Here is a 17040-nt window from a genome sequence, read left to right on the forward strand (position 1 = left end):
ATCCCTTAATCTCATCCTACATTATCAGAATGTGAAATTTGATTTTTACATGGTTAAATGGTAAATAAAATAAAAAGTCCATTTTAATGACTTTTTATTGAACAGATTGATATGTTACATTGCAAATTCTCTTGCCTCTACCCTCCCCAAAACCCCCTCTACCCTCCCAACCCCCCCCCCCCAACATTACATAGGGCAGAATGGTAATATTTAACAAGTATTTATTGAACACGTTCTTTTTTTTTTTGCAAGGTAGAGTGACTTACCCAAGGTCACATAGCTAGGTAATTATAAGTGTCTGAGGCTGGATTTGAACTCAGGTCCTCCTGACTTCAGGGTCGGTGCTCTATCCACTTAGCTACTCCTATTAAACATATTTTATTAATACAAAGTCTTGTGCTAGTCATATGAAAAGTTTATAAAAAGGAAAAGACTGGAGTTTTTTTTTTCCCTTAAAGGAATCTGAGTTTTTAATCAGTAGCAACATTATATGGAAGTTTTGTCAAGCCTCAGAGATAGCTTTATAGCATACTAAAACAGTATGATATATAACTATTATTTTTTATTAATATTATAGTACTTTGTTTCCTCAAAGCTAAATTTATTTCAAGTATATTATATTCTATCTATACTAACTTGTATTAAGGAGAGGCAATTATTGTTACTCCTTTTATTCAATTCAGTATTTTTGTACTTAACTTCGACTTGTTCCTTTGAAGAGTTTACTCATCCTATTGTGCTTTAAAAAGATGAGTTGGTATTTCATAATTTATCTCTTATTTATTGAACTACCTAAACCTATTCATTACAGCCATGGTACTTTTACCTTTAAGTGGTTCCTCTACATACAACCTTCTGGCTAGTAAAGAGAGACTTTGGTGAATTGTGAAGAAAATCTTGCCTTAATATTGCCAATATAAAATGATTGAGTGTACAGAGAGTTCTAACAAAATCAATTTTATGTAAAGAATTCTCAAAAAAATTAGCATTCCAAAAAAAACCCTATGTTAATTTTTCTGTATAATACTCTTATTCTCTCTCTACTGCTGCCCCTTGGATCAGCATTCCATGATTTTCCACCCCATCTCTCCCAAAAACAAACAAAAGAAAAAAACTTCAAACTAAAAAAAAACCCTTCAAATAGATATTGGGGAGAGACCACCATTTCTAGGGACACTGGCAGATCAGGGGCATGACCTGAGATCTCCTGCTTGTCAAGAGAGAAGAGATTTACCTTGTTCTGCCCACCCACCCATGTGTCTGATTTCCCTATGTGTTTTATGTCTAGCCATATTCAGGTGTGGCATATCTGCCCCTAGTCCCCACATATCACCCATCTTCTCTTCTCTGGGCTCTCATGTATATGCCCCTGATATGTTCTTCCTCTTGGTTCTGGCCAGACTTCCAGCTCCACTTACTCTTGTTCTGCTCTTGCTTCTCTGTCCTTGGCCCCAATGTGTCCTTAAACTGTGTATCAGTGCCTCCCACTTTAGGTGTGTGTGCCCCCTTCCATCCCCCTTCCCCATGTCCTTGGGTGTATTCACATTATGTAAAAAACAGGTCTATAGGGGCAGCTAGGTGGCGCAGTGGATAGAGCACCGGCCCTGGAGTCAGGAGTACCTGAGTTCAAATCCAGCCTCAGACACTTAATAATTACCTAGCTGTGTGGCCTTGGGCAAGCCACTTAACCCCATTGCCTTGCAAAAACTAAAAAACAAAAACAAAAAAAAACAGGTCTATGAAATGATCCTGTAAGGAAAAGCAAGAACTGTCTGTATTTGGAATTAAAGTGTTGTTTACTTAGGCATAACTCTTATAAACCTTATTTTTTGTTCATTTTAAATATAAGTCTAAACAGCTTCTAGTCTCTCTCAGGCCCACATTCTTTAAAATGTTTGGATTGGGGGGGGTATTTTGTTTTATTTTTGGTTTGATGGTGTTTCTTAGTTGGGGATTGTCTGTGGTACAAAATAAAAGACATCACTAAAACTTATCAAACAAAAAAGTGATTTATTTTGCAAAACACCTTTGGGTTTTTTGTTTTTTAAAGGTAGAAATAGGCTTATAATTAATTTATACTTTTGCCTTTGTGTTATGCAAGTCTTGAAATTTCTGAGTTGGTTGAAGTTGGTAGAAGGAGGACTTCAACTGAAGAATGTTGAGAATGAATTGTGACATTAGATTTGGAGGGTTTTTGAATTGTGAAAAAGACCTGAGATTAAATTTGGGCAAGTGGAAATTGGAGAAGATTTAGGCTAAAAGAGAAGGGGCAGAGGGAGAAAGAATTGAGAGAAAGTAGAAGAAAGTTTGACAGAAGAAGCTGGGTTCAGGAACTAATGAAGCAAGGGGATTGATAGCTCTTGAGTTGAATTCCATCAAATACTTGCTTAAAGAATGTGGGCCTGAGAGAGACTAGAAGCTGTTTAGACTTATATTTAAAATGAACAAAAAATAATAAGAATAATAAAGGACTGAGATTTTTGCTTCCAGAACATATAGAGAGTGGGGTGAATTTTGTAATGACTTAAGTAGCATGTTTTTGATGTATCCTTCTGTTACAATCAGGCAATCATTATCTATACTCAAAGTATATGGTGATTTCCCTCCTAAAAAGAAGTTAAGCATTAGAAGAATAATTCTCTACTCTCTAAGTTATCAGGAAGAATGGAGTACTCCATAAAAAAAACTAAAAGAAGGATCTGAAGAGGCAGAGAGAAATCCTTATCTATGTCAGAAAGTTGAAGGAGTAAGGAAAGAGGAACACTGAACATGTGAGGCTCTTCCCAGGATGATGGAAGCTGGAGTCTCTACAGAAGAAACTGCTTTCAGACTATTCCAAAGAATGCTGATAGGGAGCTTCAGGCAGCAATCAAGGCGCTGGCCATCCAGGAAGGGTGAAGAGAAAATATGAATAGGTATTTGGGGACTTTTTTACTGAGGAGTACTAAAGCAGCAGTTTTTTGACATTAACAGCAGAAAAGTTAGCTTTAATTCTAGTATCTAGTGGGTAAGAACTTTGAAAGATTTTGAAATTTGATGAATTTTACCTACTTTTGATTATCTTCATGTTTACAAGTGATAATGGCAGGAAGAATCTTAAAAGCATTGATTAGGAGTATGAAGCATTGGGCAAAGATACTGTATACCTTTAGATAATAATAGCAATGATAGCTAACATTTTTATGATACCTTTCAAAGTGCTTAACAAATATTATTTCATTTTATCCTAACAATAACATTAGAAGATAGTTGCTATTATTATCCCCACTTTACATTTGAAAACACTAAGACTGAGAGGGGCTAAGTCACCCTATATGACACAGTAAAGTGTCTGAAGCCAGTTTGGGGGGGGGGGGGTTAGGTTTTTTGCTAGGCAATGGGGTTAAATGGCTTGCCTGAGGCCACACAGTGTCTGAGGCCGGATTTGAACTCAGGTATTCCTGACTCCAGGGCTGGTGCTCTATCCACTGCACCACCTAGCCGCCCCCTGAAGCCAGTTTTGAGTTCGTCTTTCTGACTCCAGTTTCAGCCCTTTGCCACTGTGCCATCTAGATAATAAGTCATATTTTCATCACTTCTGTGAGTCAAAGTCAGAGACTTCAGAAGAGAAAGAGCAAAAATTGCTAAAAAGCTGATATCTAAGAATAGATTGGATTTTCAAAGTTAGGATGTATAGTTTAAACCCAGAAATAAGTCTAGAATGTGCCTAAAAGGACTGATAAAAAAGTTTTTGTTTGGAAACTGAGAAAGCTTTTTAAAAGACTTTAGACCAAAATGGATGAAGGAGAGAGAAAATTGCCTAGGTGTATCTACAAAATTAGATATAGAGTAACCACAATGTAGGAAGAATAGCAATAGAGAGAAACTGAAAAATTGACAGGAAAAATGGAAGAAAGGAACTATCAATAAAAGCCACAACCTCAAATGTGTAGACACAAATCCATAAGGTATAAATAACAAGATAACTATCTTAATGTGAAAAGGAAATTTCATCATATAGGTACCACAGGGTTGGATTATGTCTCTGGAAGGGTATACCTTAAGTAAAAGCAACAGGAATATAGATTAGGGCTGTGAGAGGAATAGTAGCAAATATTCAGAAGATATACTTAACTTGAAAAAACCCAGAAAGCAGAATGAAAAGAAAGATGGTAGAGAATTCAAATCTTATGTTGCCAGCTCCCTCTGGGATAAAGCATATCAAACTCAATATGTCCAAAACAGAACACATTATTGTTCCCCAAAAAACATTTATTGCTCAGTTATTACGGTTGTGTCTGACTCTTTGTGACCCCATTTAGAATTTTCTTGTCAAAGACCCTGGAATGGTTTGCCCTTTTCTTTTCCAACTTAATTGACCCTTGAGGAAAATGAGGCAAACTGGTTAAATGACTCACCTAGAGTCACAGTTAGTAAGAGTTTGAGGCTGGATTTGAACTCAGGTTTTCTTGACTCCAGAAAGTAATCTTTCCAGATTGCATATTATTTCTGCTTCTGCATCCTGTAATCCAACTAAACTGGGCTGCTTGATATTCACCAAATACAATATTCTGCTTTTTTACTTTATTTTGTTTATTTTATTTATTTTGACATAGCATTAAGAGGCCATCTAGTTAAATCCCTCATTTGTTTGACTTGCCTAAGATCACATAGGTTGTAAGTGGTAAAAGCAGAAAAGAAGAAGCTATGAACCTAGCTTCTTGAGCCCAGAGCCAATATTCTTTCTACTAAGCTTCATGGTCTCCCTAATTTTTCAGTAAAACTGACCAGTCTGCCTGCTGGTCCACTACCTAACATGCCATCTACTATTGCCCATGATTAGAATGCTCTCCTTTCTTCTCTCCACTTTATAGAAGTCCTAGCTGCCACAACACATATCTCAGAAACCTGTATCTCTTACTAGAAACCTTTCCTTTGGTGTGGCTAGGTGGCGTAGTGGATAAAGCACCGGCCCTGGAGTCAGGAGTACCTGGGTTCAAATCCAGTCTCAGACACTTAATAATTACCTAGCTGTGTGGCCTTGGGCAAGCCACTTAACCCTGTTTGCCTTGCAAAAACCTAAAAAAAGAAACCTTTCCTTTTCAGTTGTTAGTGCTTTCCTTCTGCAAAATTACTTTTGATTTACTTAGTATGTATTTTATAAAAACTTAGCTGCATATATCTTGTTTCTTCAGAATATAATATAAATCTCTTGAGGGTAGTTATTAGAATATATTAGAATATATTAAAATGTCAAATAAGTTCTTGTTGAATTGAAGATTATGAAAAAAAATTGTCATTGGATTATAATGAAGACCTCCTGGGCAGAAAAAGGAATAGATAAGGAGTTTGGGAAACATTATATTATGTCACCTATATTAATGAACAATAATTTAATATGACTGCTAGAGTTCTCTCTTTGGAAAAAGCAGAGGAGTTAGAAACATTTTTAGCATATCCTTCACAAATTGGGAAAACCAACAAAATATGGACTTCTATTCTGGTGCAAATTCTCACCAAAAAGAACTAACTAGTTGCTGGGGTGGTCACAATAGGAAATGTGTCAATAAAGTTACTTCTAGATCTTAGAATTTCTGTAGATGAAAGGAAACTTGACATAATATGGTAGGCATCATAAATTTTAGGAAAGTAGGTTTCAAAGAATTCAGAGAAAAGATGCTATGGCCTAAAATACTGCAGGTAAATTTACCTGAGGAGGAATTAGTTGTCTAAAGAATCCAAAATGAATGCACAGAGAATTTATTTCTCAAATTTTAAAAAGATACCTAGGGGCGGCTAGGTGGCACAGTGGATAAAGCACCAGCCCTGGAGTCAGGAGCGCCTGGGTTCAAATCTGGTCTCAGACACTTAATAATTACCTAGCTGTGTGGCCTTGGGCAAGCCACTTAACCCCACTTGCCTTGCAAAACAAAAAACAAACAAACAAACAAAAAAAGATACCTAAGGAAGAGGCAAGCAAGAGAAGGTGAATACATAGGTATGCCAGAGTCCTATCAGAATAGGTCACCAGACAAGAAAAACTAAGAAAAAGAAAGGATGTGTTGTTTGTTGTTGTTGTTGGTTTTTCATTTATAATCTTCATTGGAGAAAAGAAGATCAAATAAGAGAGGGACTATAGTTAGTGAGAGGAGGGCAAAGTGTAATATTAGAAGGTGACAGAAAGAAGTGCTATTCCACTCTTATTTTGCTTCTATTGCTTCTATTTTTTCTGACGAGAGACAGCATAAAAATGCCGTTAAAGGACAGTACAAAAAAAGCTAAACTTCAATATTAGTAAAGATGGTAATAAGGAAGCAGCCAGCTGCCTATAATGAGTGCACGTCAACAGGTCCATTCAAGCTATATATCTTAGGGAACTGAAGAACTTGATAGATGATTGCTGAGATTTTGTCAGTATTCTCTGAAAAATAATGGAGATTGGAAAAGATACTACAGGACAGAGAAAAAGGAAAGATACCACTTTCCAAATCTGGGAAGAAAGGTAAATAATCTTACCCACTACTTTTGGCTAAATTCCTTTTTTTTTTTTTTTTTTGCAAGGCTTTGGGGTTTAGTGACTTGCCCAAGGTCACACAGCTAGGTAATTATTAAGCGTCTGAGGTTGGATTTGAACTCAGGTCCTCCTGACTCCAGTACTGCTGCTCTGTACCACTGTACCACCTAGCTGCCCCTTTAGCAAATAATTTAACAAAATTTCTCATACCATTCTTGTGGGAAAAGTAGAACTGGTTTAGACAGTAGCTGTAAATAAAAGAATCTGGTCCTGGTTGAATGGAAGAACCTTAAGAGTAGTTATTGTGGGATGACTAGGTGGCACAGTGGATAAAGCACCGGCTCTGGAGTCAGGAGGACCTGAGTTCAAATCCAGTCTCAGACGCTTAATAATTACCTAGCTGTGTGGCCTTGGGCAAGCCACTTAACCCCACTTGCCTTGCAAAAAACCTAAAAAAAAAAAAAGTAGTTATTGGATTCAGTATTATCTTGGATAAAAAATCTTTTGTGAAGTCCCTAAGGGATCAAACTCTTCCAACAATCCTCTCAAAAAATAATGCATCAAATCAAATCCTGGTGTGACATAGACAACAAAAGGTCAAAGGCAAATTTTTTTTTCAGAGACCAGAAGGAGAAATTGTGACAGGCAAGGTGGGGCTGGCCTATAGTATAGCATAGCAGCAACAGCAGTTATGAACCTTTGGAAGTGTAACAGCAGCAGTGACAGTTTCAGAAACTCTGAGCACTCAGAGACAACTGCTCAGAAAAAGATTACAAGGAATTGCTATGGGAGTATTGGGAATGAGCCTGGGTCCTGTTTAACCACCCAGTTTTGGATCACAGGCTTAGTGCAAAGAGGGTTACTTGTGGTTACAAGGGAGCAGAGACCCTGGTTCTAGTTCAAGGACTCAGTTCCAAAGCAGAGAGAGGAGTGCTAGTACTTTTGGCTTCAAGGGAATAGGGCACCTATTGAGTAAGAACCAAATTTCAGACCAGGAGAGTGGTGGTGACAATCTCTATCCCAATCACACCACTTTAAAAGAACAATCATTTATAACTCCCCTATAACTAACTGTGAAAACCATAGGGTAAAAAAGTTTGAACTTTCAGACAGTGACGATTCCTGTCCCCCACTCCAGGTGAACAGAGCCCAAATTCAAAGATTTGAAAAAAAGTAGAAAAATGGACAAATAACAAAAAAAGAACCTGACCATAAAAAGCTACTGTGATGACATGAAAACTTAAGATATAAACTCAGAATAAGACAACAATGAGAAAACATCAATAAGCAAAGCTTCAAACCAAAATGCAGATTGGACATAAGTCTACAAGAATTCATGGCAAAAGCTAAAGAAAGAGATATTTTTAAAAGAACCCCCAAAAATTGATTTTAAAAATCGAATAAGAGAACTATAGGAAAAATTGGAGGAAGAAATGAGAAAAGTATAAGAATTATAAAAAGAGATTTAAAAGCCTGATAAAAAGGCACACCAAAAATATTGAAGAAAAATATATTAAAAAACAAAATTTACCAAATGGTAAAAAAGTACAAAGTTCAATTGAAGAAAAAAATTCACTAAAAATTAGAAAATAGGTGAGTGGGCGCTAATGATTCCTTGAGACATTAAGAAACAGAAACAATAGAACAAAATCAAAAGAATTTAAAAAAAGAAAAGGTGAAATATCTCATTGGAAAAATAACTGAACTGGAAATAGATTCTGGAGAGATAATAAAAGAATTACTGGACTACCTGAAAGCAAAGCCATGATCAAAAAATAAAAAAAAGCACAGACATTTTTATTTCAAGAAATCATCAAGGAAAACTATCCCTGTATCTTAGAACTATATACCAAAAGAAAAATTTACTACCAATCACCTCCTGAAAGAAATTCCAAAATGAAAACTTAATAATAGCATAGCCAAATTACAGAGCTCTCAAGTCAAGGAGAAAATACTACAAGTGACCAGGAAAAACTATCCAAATAACATGGAGTGACTATTAGGATCACAACAAAATTTGATAACCTCTTTGATAATGGACCAGGGTGCTTGGCATATGATATTCCAGGAATCAAAGAAGTTAGGATTACAACCAAGAATAACCTACTTAGAAAAACTGAGTATAATTCTTCAGAGGGGAAAATGTAAAATAAAGGACTTGCAAGCATTCCTGATGAAAATGCCAAAGCTGAATAGAAAATTTAATATTCAAACACAAGACTCGAAGAAAGCATAAAAATGTAAACAAAGGTCATAATAAGGTTAAGCTATTTATATGTGAAAAGATAACATCTAACTTCTAAGAACTTTATCATTATTAGGGCAATTAGAAGTAGTCTACATAGACAGAGAGCATTGGTGTGAGTGGATTATATTGGAATGATCTCAAAAAAATATGAGAGTTGTAGGAAAAGAGGGAAAGGAAAGGAAGAATTGGGAAAATTGTCTCATATAAAAGAAGCACTCAAGAAAGAATTCTTAAAGTGGAGAAGAAAATGGGGAGACATAATGCTCAAACCTCACACTCATCCGAACTGGTGACAGAGGTGTGTGTGTGTGTGTGTGTGTGTGTGTGTGTGTGTGTGTATTTATATATATTTATATATGTCTTACCCAACAGAGAAGTAGGAGGAAAGATAAAAGAGGGAAGTGATTAGAGGGAGGACAGATTAAAAGAAGCAAAGATTGGTCAGAAGCAAAACAGGAAACTTTACAACAAGTTTCTCTGATAAAGACCTCATTTCTCAGATATGTAGAAGAAGGGAACTAAGCCAAACTTATAAAAAGAGCCATTCTCCAATTGACAAAATGGTCAAAGGATAAAAGCAGTTTTCAGAGAAGAAATAATAACTATCAATAATCATTTGAAAAAATTCTCTAAATCATGAATAATTAGGAAAATGCAAATTAAAACAATTTATATCTATCAAGTTGACTAACATAACAGAAAAAGGAAAATGACAAATGTTGAAAGAGATGTGGAAAAATAGGCAAGGTATACTAAGGCATTGTTAATGGAGCTGCAAAATGATCCAAAATTTGAAATTATTCCCAAAGGTCTATATAAAACTGTATATGCTTTTTGACCCAGCAATACCATTCCTAGATATTTATTACAAAGACATCCAAAAAAAATAAGGAAAAGGACCTATCTATACAAAAATATTTGCAGAAGTTCTTTTTGTGATGTCAAAGAATTGAAAATGGAAGAAATGTCCCTCAGTTTAGGGAATGGCTGAACAAGTTGTGATATGTGATTGTGATGGAATATTATTGTGCTATAAGAAAAATGAGGTAGATGGATTCAGAAAAACCTGCATCAGTTCATATAAGTCTTAATTATACAAACTGATGCAGAGTGAAAGTGAATAGAACTAAGAAAACATTGTATACAATAACAGCAATATTGTAATAATGACCAACTGTTAAAGACTTAGCTGATCTGATCAACATAATGACCCATAACAATTCCAGAGAAACTCGAGATGAAAAACTGAAGAACTTTTAAGTACTAATTAAAGTATTATTATTTTCTACTTTTTCTTGCCTTCCTCCTTTTGTTTTTGTTTTTATGCAACATAGCTAGTATGGAAATATTTACATTGTATACTTAGGGTGGCTCTTAGAGTTGCACATAAGCTCAAAAATCCTAATAACCCCTGGTGTTTTGCTGAAATTCAGTTCAAATGTACAGTGGGTTTCATATTCCTTACTTTCTCATGAGTGTGGGAGGGGTCAGAGCAAGAAAATTTGGAATGCAAAATTTTTTTTAAAAATGTAAAAAATTCAGCAGTATCCTGGGATTGCAATCTTAACATGAAGAAGTACAATGTGTCAACCAAAAAACTAATTTGATGTTAAGAAATGCCTAGTGTCTAGGGAATGATAGTTCCTTTGTGCTTTGTCTTTAGATAACATCTATATGCAATTCTGAGACTGCATATAGAGGTAGATAGACATTGCTAAATTGGTGAATATCCAGATTAAGGCAGCATATTCTGCCCTAGGACAGATCTTGAAGCATCATGCCATATAAGGATTGTCGAAGAACTCAGGAAATTAAATTTTAAAGAAAAAAAAATATTTAAGGGGAGGACATGATTAGCTGTTTTTAAGTATTTGAGAGGCTATCATGTTAGTTCCACAGGATAGAAGCAAGAGCAGTGGATAGTCTGACGTAAGGGAGAAAATTCCCAAGAATTAGAAATGTATTCTACAGTGAATTTGATTGCTTCTTAATATGGTAGGAATGCCAACAGTTGCTTGAAGTAGTACAATGTATTGCTTTTCCTATATGCTGTAAGAAAGCAAGTATTCTTTTTTAATTGTTTTTTGAATTTTGCAATTTTTCCCCAATCTTGCTTCCCTCCCCCCAATCCTCACAGAAGGCAGTCTGTTAGTCTTTATATTGTTTCCATGCTAGACACTGATCAAAATTGAATGTCTTGAGAGAGAAATCATCTTTAAGGAAAAAATAAAATATAAGTGATAGCAAAATTACATAAGATACCTTTTTTAAAAAATTAAAGGTAATAGTCTTTGATCTTTGTTTAAACTCCACAATTCTTTCTTTGGATATAGATGGTATTCTCCATCACAGATGCCCTAAAATTGTCCCTGATTGTTACGTTGATGAAATGATCAAGTCCGTTAAGATTTGCTGTTAGGGTGTATAATGTTCTTCTGGTTCTGCTCATCTCACTCAGCATCAGTTCATGCAGATCCTTACAAGCTTCTCTGAATTACTATTCCTCCTGGTTTCTAATAGAACAATAAGTGTTCCATAGTATACATATACCACAGTTTGTTCAGTCATTCCCCAGCTGATGGACATTCACTCAGTTTCCAATTCTTTGCCATCACAAACAGGGCTGCTCTGAATATTTTTGTACAAGTGATGTTTTTACCCTTTTTCATGATCTCTTCAGGGTATAGACCCAGTAGTGGTATTGTTGGATCAAAGGGTAGCACATTTTTTTTGCCCTTTGGGCATAATTCCAAATTGCTCTCCAGAAAGTAAGTACCAAAGCACTGAACATAGGAGCTTTATGTGGAATTTGTGTGAATCATGCTTTTTTAAACTTTTGCCTTTTGTTTTTCCCTCTTTATAATAGGATGTTGTTCAACAAAATCGTACTCTAATAGAAGAAATGTTGTACCTCATTATAATGCTTGTTGGTAAGTTTTTTTTTCTTATGACAAATATAAATTTGGGTGGGTCTTACAGTTGTACATAGCTCAGAAATTATAATAATACCTGGTGTGTTGCTAAAATTCAGTTCCTAAGAAAAAGGATATTACATACTTTGTCTCCTTCAGTTAGGTATGATGTAGAATTTTTGAAAGATGGCTCCTTAAGAGTTCCATCATCCTAAAGAGTTCTAAGGTTTGAGAAAATAAAGGAATAAATGGTAGCACACTAGAAAGCAGGCTATTCAAAATACTAGTATACTAATATAGTTGCTGAATTTTCCAGGAAATGATCCAAATAGTTTCTCTTCATCTTGTTGGGCAGCAAAAAAATTTTCTTGTGGCAGTGTTAAGGATAGTAATTTTAATTAGTGAACTCTTAATTACAAAAAATTTTTATGCTTCCTTTTTGCCCCTTGACTTTCTCTTGCCTCTTCTCTTGTCATTTCTCAAATCCTGAGCTATTTTATATCCCCCATAACATTTCTGAGCTCCACAGAAAAAGAATTGTAGTTACTGCCAAGGGGAAATGAAAAAGAGAAAAATGTGGTGAAAAATAAAGGTTGTTTTGTTTTTTAACTACATCATAGATGGACTTTTCCTCTACTTGCTAAGTAGTAGGTGAAATGAGAAGAGGCCCCTTAACTTCTATTTTTACCATCTTCATTCTATTCCCAACTCCCACAATCCAACCAAGATAGACCAAGATAGCAATATACAGATAATTTACATGACTAGGATTCAGTTGATTGAGGTTGTTGGTTAAATGAGAGAGTCTTTCCACCTTTTTTTCAAGTCCAAGCCTCTTTTCTGCCTGTTTATGTACCCAAAAACTCATTAAATATCCATTGGTTTTGGTGAAAATTAGCAAAATCGGTCATTTTTTCACTGCAGAGGCAGACAAACATGGAAATATAAATAATTGCTTTAGTTACAGACATTATAGCTATATAAATGTATATGATTACATACTTTTTTCCAATTTAATAGGAGAAAGATTTAGTCCTGGAGTTGGACATGTAAATGCTACAGATGAAATTAAACGTGAGATTATCCATCAACTGAGCATCAGACCTATGGCTCATAGTGAATTGGTAAAGGCTTTGCCAGAAGATGTAAGTATCCAAAAATTCACACTACAAAAAACAACATAGAACTTATTCAGTGTCTGTATCTGATTTTTTTCTTAAAGTTTTACCAAACTAAAAATAAAAGAGCATCCTAATAATTTGTGCTTTTTTATATTTATTTTATAATGCAATAAAGATTTTTTGTATAACAACTATGAACTCAATAACCTTAATAACTCAAGGAGCAGTGGGAATTGGGGTGGGAAGTGGGCAGGAATTTTCTTTCCACAGATGCAGATTACAACTCCTTTGTTGACTCAGTGAATAGTTTTCCAAAATTATGATTGAGGAAAAATTAATAATCATAGGATTAGGTTGATGAGCCTCTTTGATATAGACTGATCCTTAAACAACAAGTATCAGAAGTTGTTTCAGGTTGATGAAGCTATCTCCTCTAATGAGTTACTGGAATAGGATTTTGTTGAAGTGATTTAAAAAATGAATTTTAAATTTCCTTAATATTTTGAATAAAGAATATGTAAAAAATAAAAAACTTTGTTTAGGGATACCAGATGCCCTGCATATTGTCATTAGTTTAGTGAAAAACAATTTAGATAGAAATAGAAAAAAAAATTTTTTTTACAAAATTCATTTTCAAATTGTAGTTAACAAAAGGATACATAAAATGTGTGTTTGATATAATGCATGCAAACATTAATGTCAGTATTATTAAATGTCAGTAATGATTATTGATATGGGCTTAGCATTTTCATTTAACTCCTTCCAGGCCTTGATTCCATATGGTAGTGGCATTGATGCTGTTCTTTGAAGTTATATTAAGCTTTGTAAATGTCAGCACACAAGAAGATCTTATACAAGTACATGCATTGTGTATGAAACCTCTGATACTATTAACTAGTGATGAAACACTTCTTTACCTATTATGCCATTCAGGAGAACAAGGAGACAGGAATGGAGAGTGTAATTGAAGCAGTTGCCTGTTTCAAGTAAGTTTACTTTCTAAAATTCCATTTTCTGAAGATAGCTGATTTCTCTAATAGTAAGCAGTGACGTGTAAAGGTGTGTTGTTTTTTTTTTTAATTTTAGTTTTTGCAAGGCAGTGGGTTAAGTCACTTGCCCAAGACCACCCAGCTAGGTAAATATTAAGTATCTGAGGCTGTATTTGAACTTGTGTGACTCCAGGGCCAGTGCTCTATTGTCTGTACCACCAAGCTGCACTTGAAGTATAAAGTTTAATCCATGGGACCATATTTTTGAATGATGTCTTCTTGATTTAATGCAAGATTCTATTACAAAATTAAATTCAGTCTGCTTCTCAATAATTTGAGGCTACAGAAAACACAGAAATTCTCATAAAATCACTGTGACTGCCACCATTGAGGTTCCCTGATTTATCCAGAATAAATAACTTTATATATATAGATAGATAGTTAGATTACTTTTAAAAAAAATGGTTAACTCAAAAAAAATTTTTTTTAATGGTTAACTCGAACAGCTGTTTCCAAATGAGTGCTTTGTACTTCTTGAAATACCTTTCTTTGGCATTCAGCTTTTCTAACTAAACTGTATAAACTGCATCATCAGTTTTTAATGACCTCAGATTTTTGAGCTTTAGAAAAGCTTCTTAACCATACTTTACACTCCAAAATGTATTACCATTAATATATCTTAAATGACTGCTGATCTAAATATAAAGTGGAGGGGGAAAACCCTAATTTATTTATGCTGTTGAAAATTTATAGAAAATATAATTCCATTCGTATTGAAAAACATTGAACATTTCTTATACTTTAAGCAATTTCCTTCTAAATTTATTATAATAAACATTTTTTCCTTATGCATTTCCAAGTGCCTGATACTGAAATAAGGGAACACTATAACCTCATCAAAAACAAAGGATCAGGAAATGCTCTGGCATTAATATCTCTTTCTTTTAAATTTTTAATGCCTTTTCTTTTTACATTACAATGATTCCTGGAAATTTCTCTCACTAAAATTGAACTTTCATTGAAACAAAAAAAAGGTTAAAAACCATTTTAAGAAGCATAATTAATTGTATAAACAGCAAAACATCATGTTTTCCATAAATGCAGGATATTAGTTAATATTAATTCATATTAAAATTCCTAAAAAATTGTGTGTGTGTGTGTGTGTGTGTAGTCAATGAAGGACCCCTTTTAATGTAATTGAAATTTGTATATCTAGAACCAAGGGTATAATTTGTGATGGAAAACATTAGAAAGACTTCCAGGCATAGGTAAAAGAATGACTACCCCCTTTTCATACTATTATTTGACATAGTTCATAAAGTCATAAATCTAGAGCTGGAAGGAACCTTAGAAATCATCAAGTCTGATTTCCTTATTTAAAATTGAACAAAGGTCAAGTAATTTAACCTTATAATTCTATAAATGCTAACTATAACAATAAGGTAAGCACAAAGTTAAAGGTAGAAACAGGCAAAAATGGAAACAAAACTACTCTTATTTTCAGAGAATATAATGATGTATTTGGAAAACCTCAGAATCAATGTAGAAGCTAATCAAAAGAAATACTGACTTCATTCAGTAACAGATACAAAATCACTAGTATGATCCAGCCCTAACAAAAACTAGGAAGAAAAAATTAGAAATTATTTTCAAAATTAACTACAAAATACATAAAATTTCTAATAGTCTCACAAATACCAAGTTTCACAAAAATCATAAATAAATACAAATGCAAAACATTTCACAGAAGATTTAAGTAGCGATTCAGCAGACATGATTAGGCCAGGTCAGCAAAATAAAAATAATATTATGTAAATTCATTTATAGATTTGGCGCTATGCTCTTCAAATCACTGAGAGGATACATAATAAAAATAGATAAAAAATGCAAAATTCATTTGGAAGTATTATCTCAGTGAAAATAATGGGGAAAGAAATAGGAATGAAAGGAGAATTGTATTATCAGATCTCAAACTAAATTGTAATCATCAGAACTTTTTGATAGTGCTGAAAGATTGAATCAGTGAAAAGGCTAGATAAGAAAGAAGCAATAAAAAAATCCCACTACTTAATAAATGTGACATAAATTATATGTAAAAAAAGCACTCCTGGAAAAACTTAAAAGTGAGAAATTAGGTTAAGCGTCTTCTAGGTTCAGCGGCTTTGTCCCTTATAAGGATGAATATAATTTTAAAAAATTTAGCAATAACAATAAAATCATTACTTTTTTTTAATAGGAAACCTGGATTAACAGGACGAGGCCTATATGAACTAAAGCCAGAATGCACTAAAGATTTCAATCTATATTTCTACCACTTTTCAAGGGCAGAACAATCTAAGGTAATTTAGAAAAAAACTTTCTATTAGCTATTTAAAATCAAATTGTAGGCTGTTATGTTTTATAGCAATTTATAAAATTTTCAAGATTCATAGTTGGGGTGTTATTCTTTCTCATTCTCCTTCATGTTAATCAGTTGCAAAATCTTGTCATTTCTATTTCTGTTCATCTCTTGCATCTGACCCATTCTCTACTCACCTAGCTATCATCTTAGTTCAAATCTCCATCACCTCTCACCTTTATTGTTGCAGTTGCTTCCCTACCTCAGGTCCCTGTCCACTCTAGTCCACCTTCTGTACTGCTGCTAAAGTGATTTTCTTTAAGTGAAGATTTCACCTGTGACACACCTCAGTAAATTTCAGAGGCAAGTTTCCTCAAAGATTAAATATAAATTCTTTTTAGATTTTAAAGCTCTTTACAGCCTTTCTCCAGCCTAATTATATTACATATTACTCTCCCCTCTATTATCTAGCCAACTGTTGGTCTTGATTTTCACAGGTAATACTGCCATCTCTCATTTCTGTACTGTTGGATTATCCCTCCTTTTTGCCTGGAACATACTCCTTTCCTCCACCATATAAAATCTCTTATCTTGTTTCATGATTCAGATCAAAAACTACCTACTACATGAAATTTCTCCTTGACTCCCCTGAGAATTCTCTCCCTTTCAGATGACATATTTTAGAACATATATTTATTATATGTCCTTGTTTTCTCCCATTAAGATGTGAGCCCCTTATAAGTAGAGATTGTTTCATTTCATCATATTTGCATCCTCACCACCTAGGAAAAAGCCTGTTGTGTAGTAAGCAGTTTACAAATATCTATTGAATGATTGAAGAATCATTTTAATTGTAGTGATTTTTATCATGAAAATTTATTGAAGACTAATTTTTTAATTTCTAGTTTAAAATTTTTTCAATCTTTAATGGATTCTCAT

At 34.1% G+C, this 17040-nt stretch overlaps 1 protein-coding gene across 8 annotated transcripts in view; it reads left to right on the plus strand.

Moving 5' to 3' along the window:
* UBR2 (ubiquitin protein ligase E3 component n-recognin 2) overlaps positions 1 to 17040 on the plus strand; it is a 157516-nt gene that overhangs the window by 94966 nt on the left and 45510 nt on the right. For 7 of the 8 annotated variants that reach the window (XR_012478543.1, XM_074236965.1, XM_074236964.1 and 4 more), the window contains 4 exons: positions 11608 to 11671; positions 12674 to 12798; positions 13708 to 13760; positions 16000 to 16102. Coding sequence is in view for 7 of the 8 variants with exons in the window: in XM_074236965.1 (XP_074093066.1) it covers positions 11608 to 11671; positions 12674 to 12798; positions 13708 to 13760; positions 16000 to 16102 (345 nt within the window). In the remaining variant the exon portion in view is untranslated. The other variant, XM_074236970.1, reaches the window with a different exon arrangement.

Source organism: Macrotis lagotis, chromosome 5, assembly GCF_037893015.1.
Source record: "Macrotis lagotis isolate mMagLag1 chromosome 5, bilby.v1.9.chrom.fasta, whole genome shotgun sequence".
Taxonomy (NCBI): Eukaryota; Metazoa; Chordata; class Mammalia; order Peramelemorphia; family Peramelidae; genus Macrotis; species Macrotis lagotis.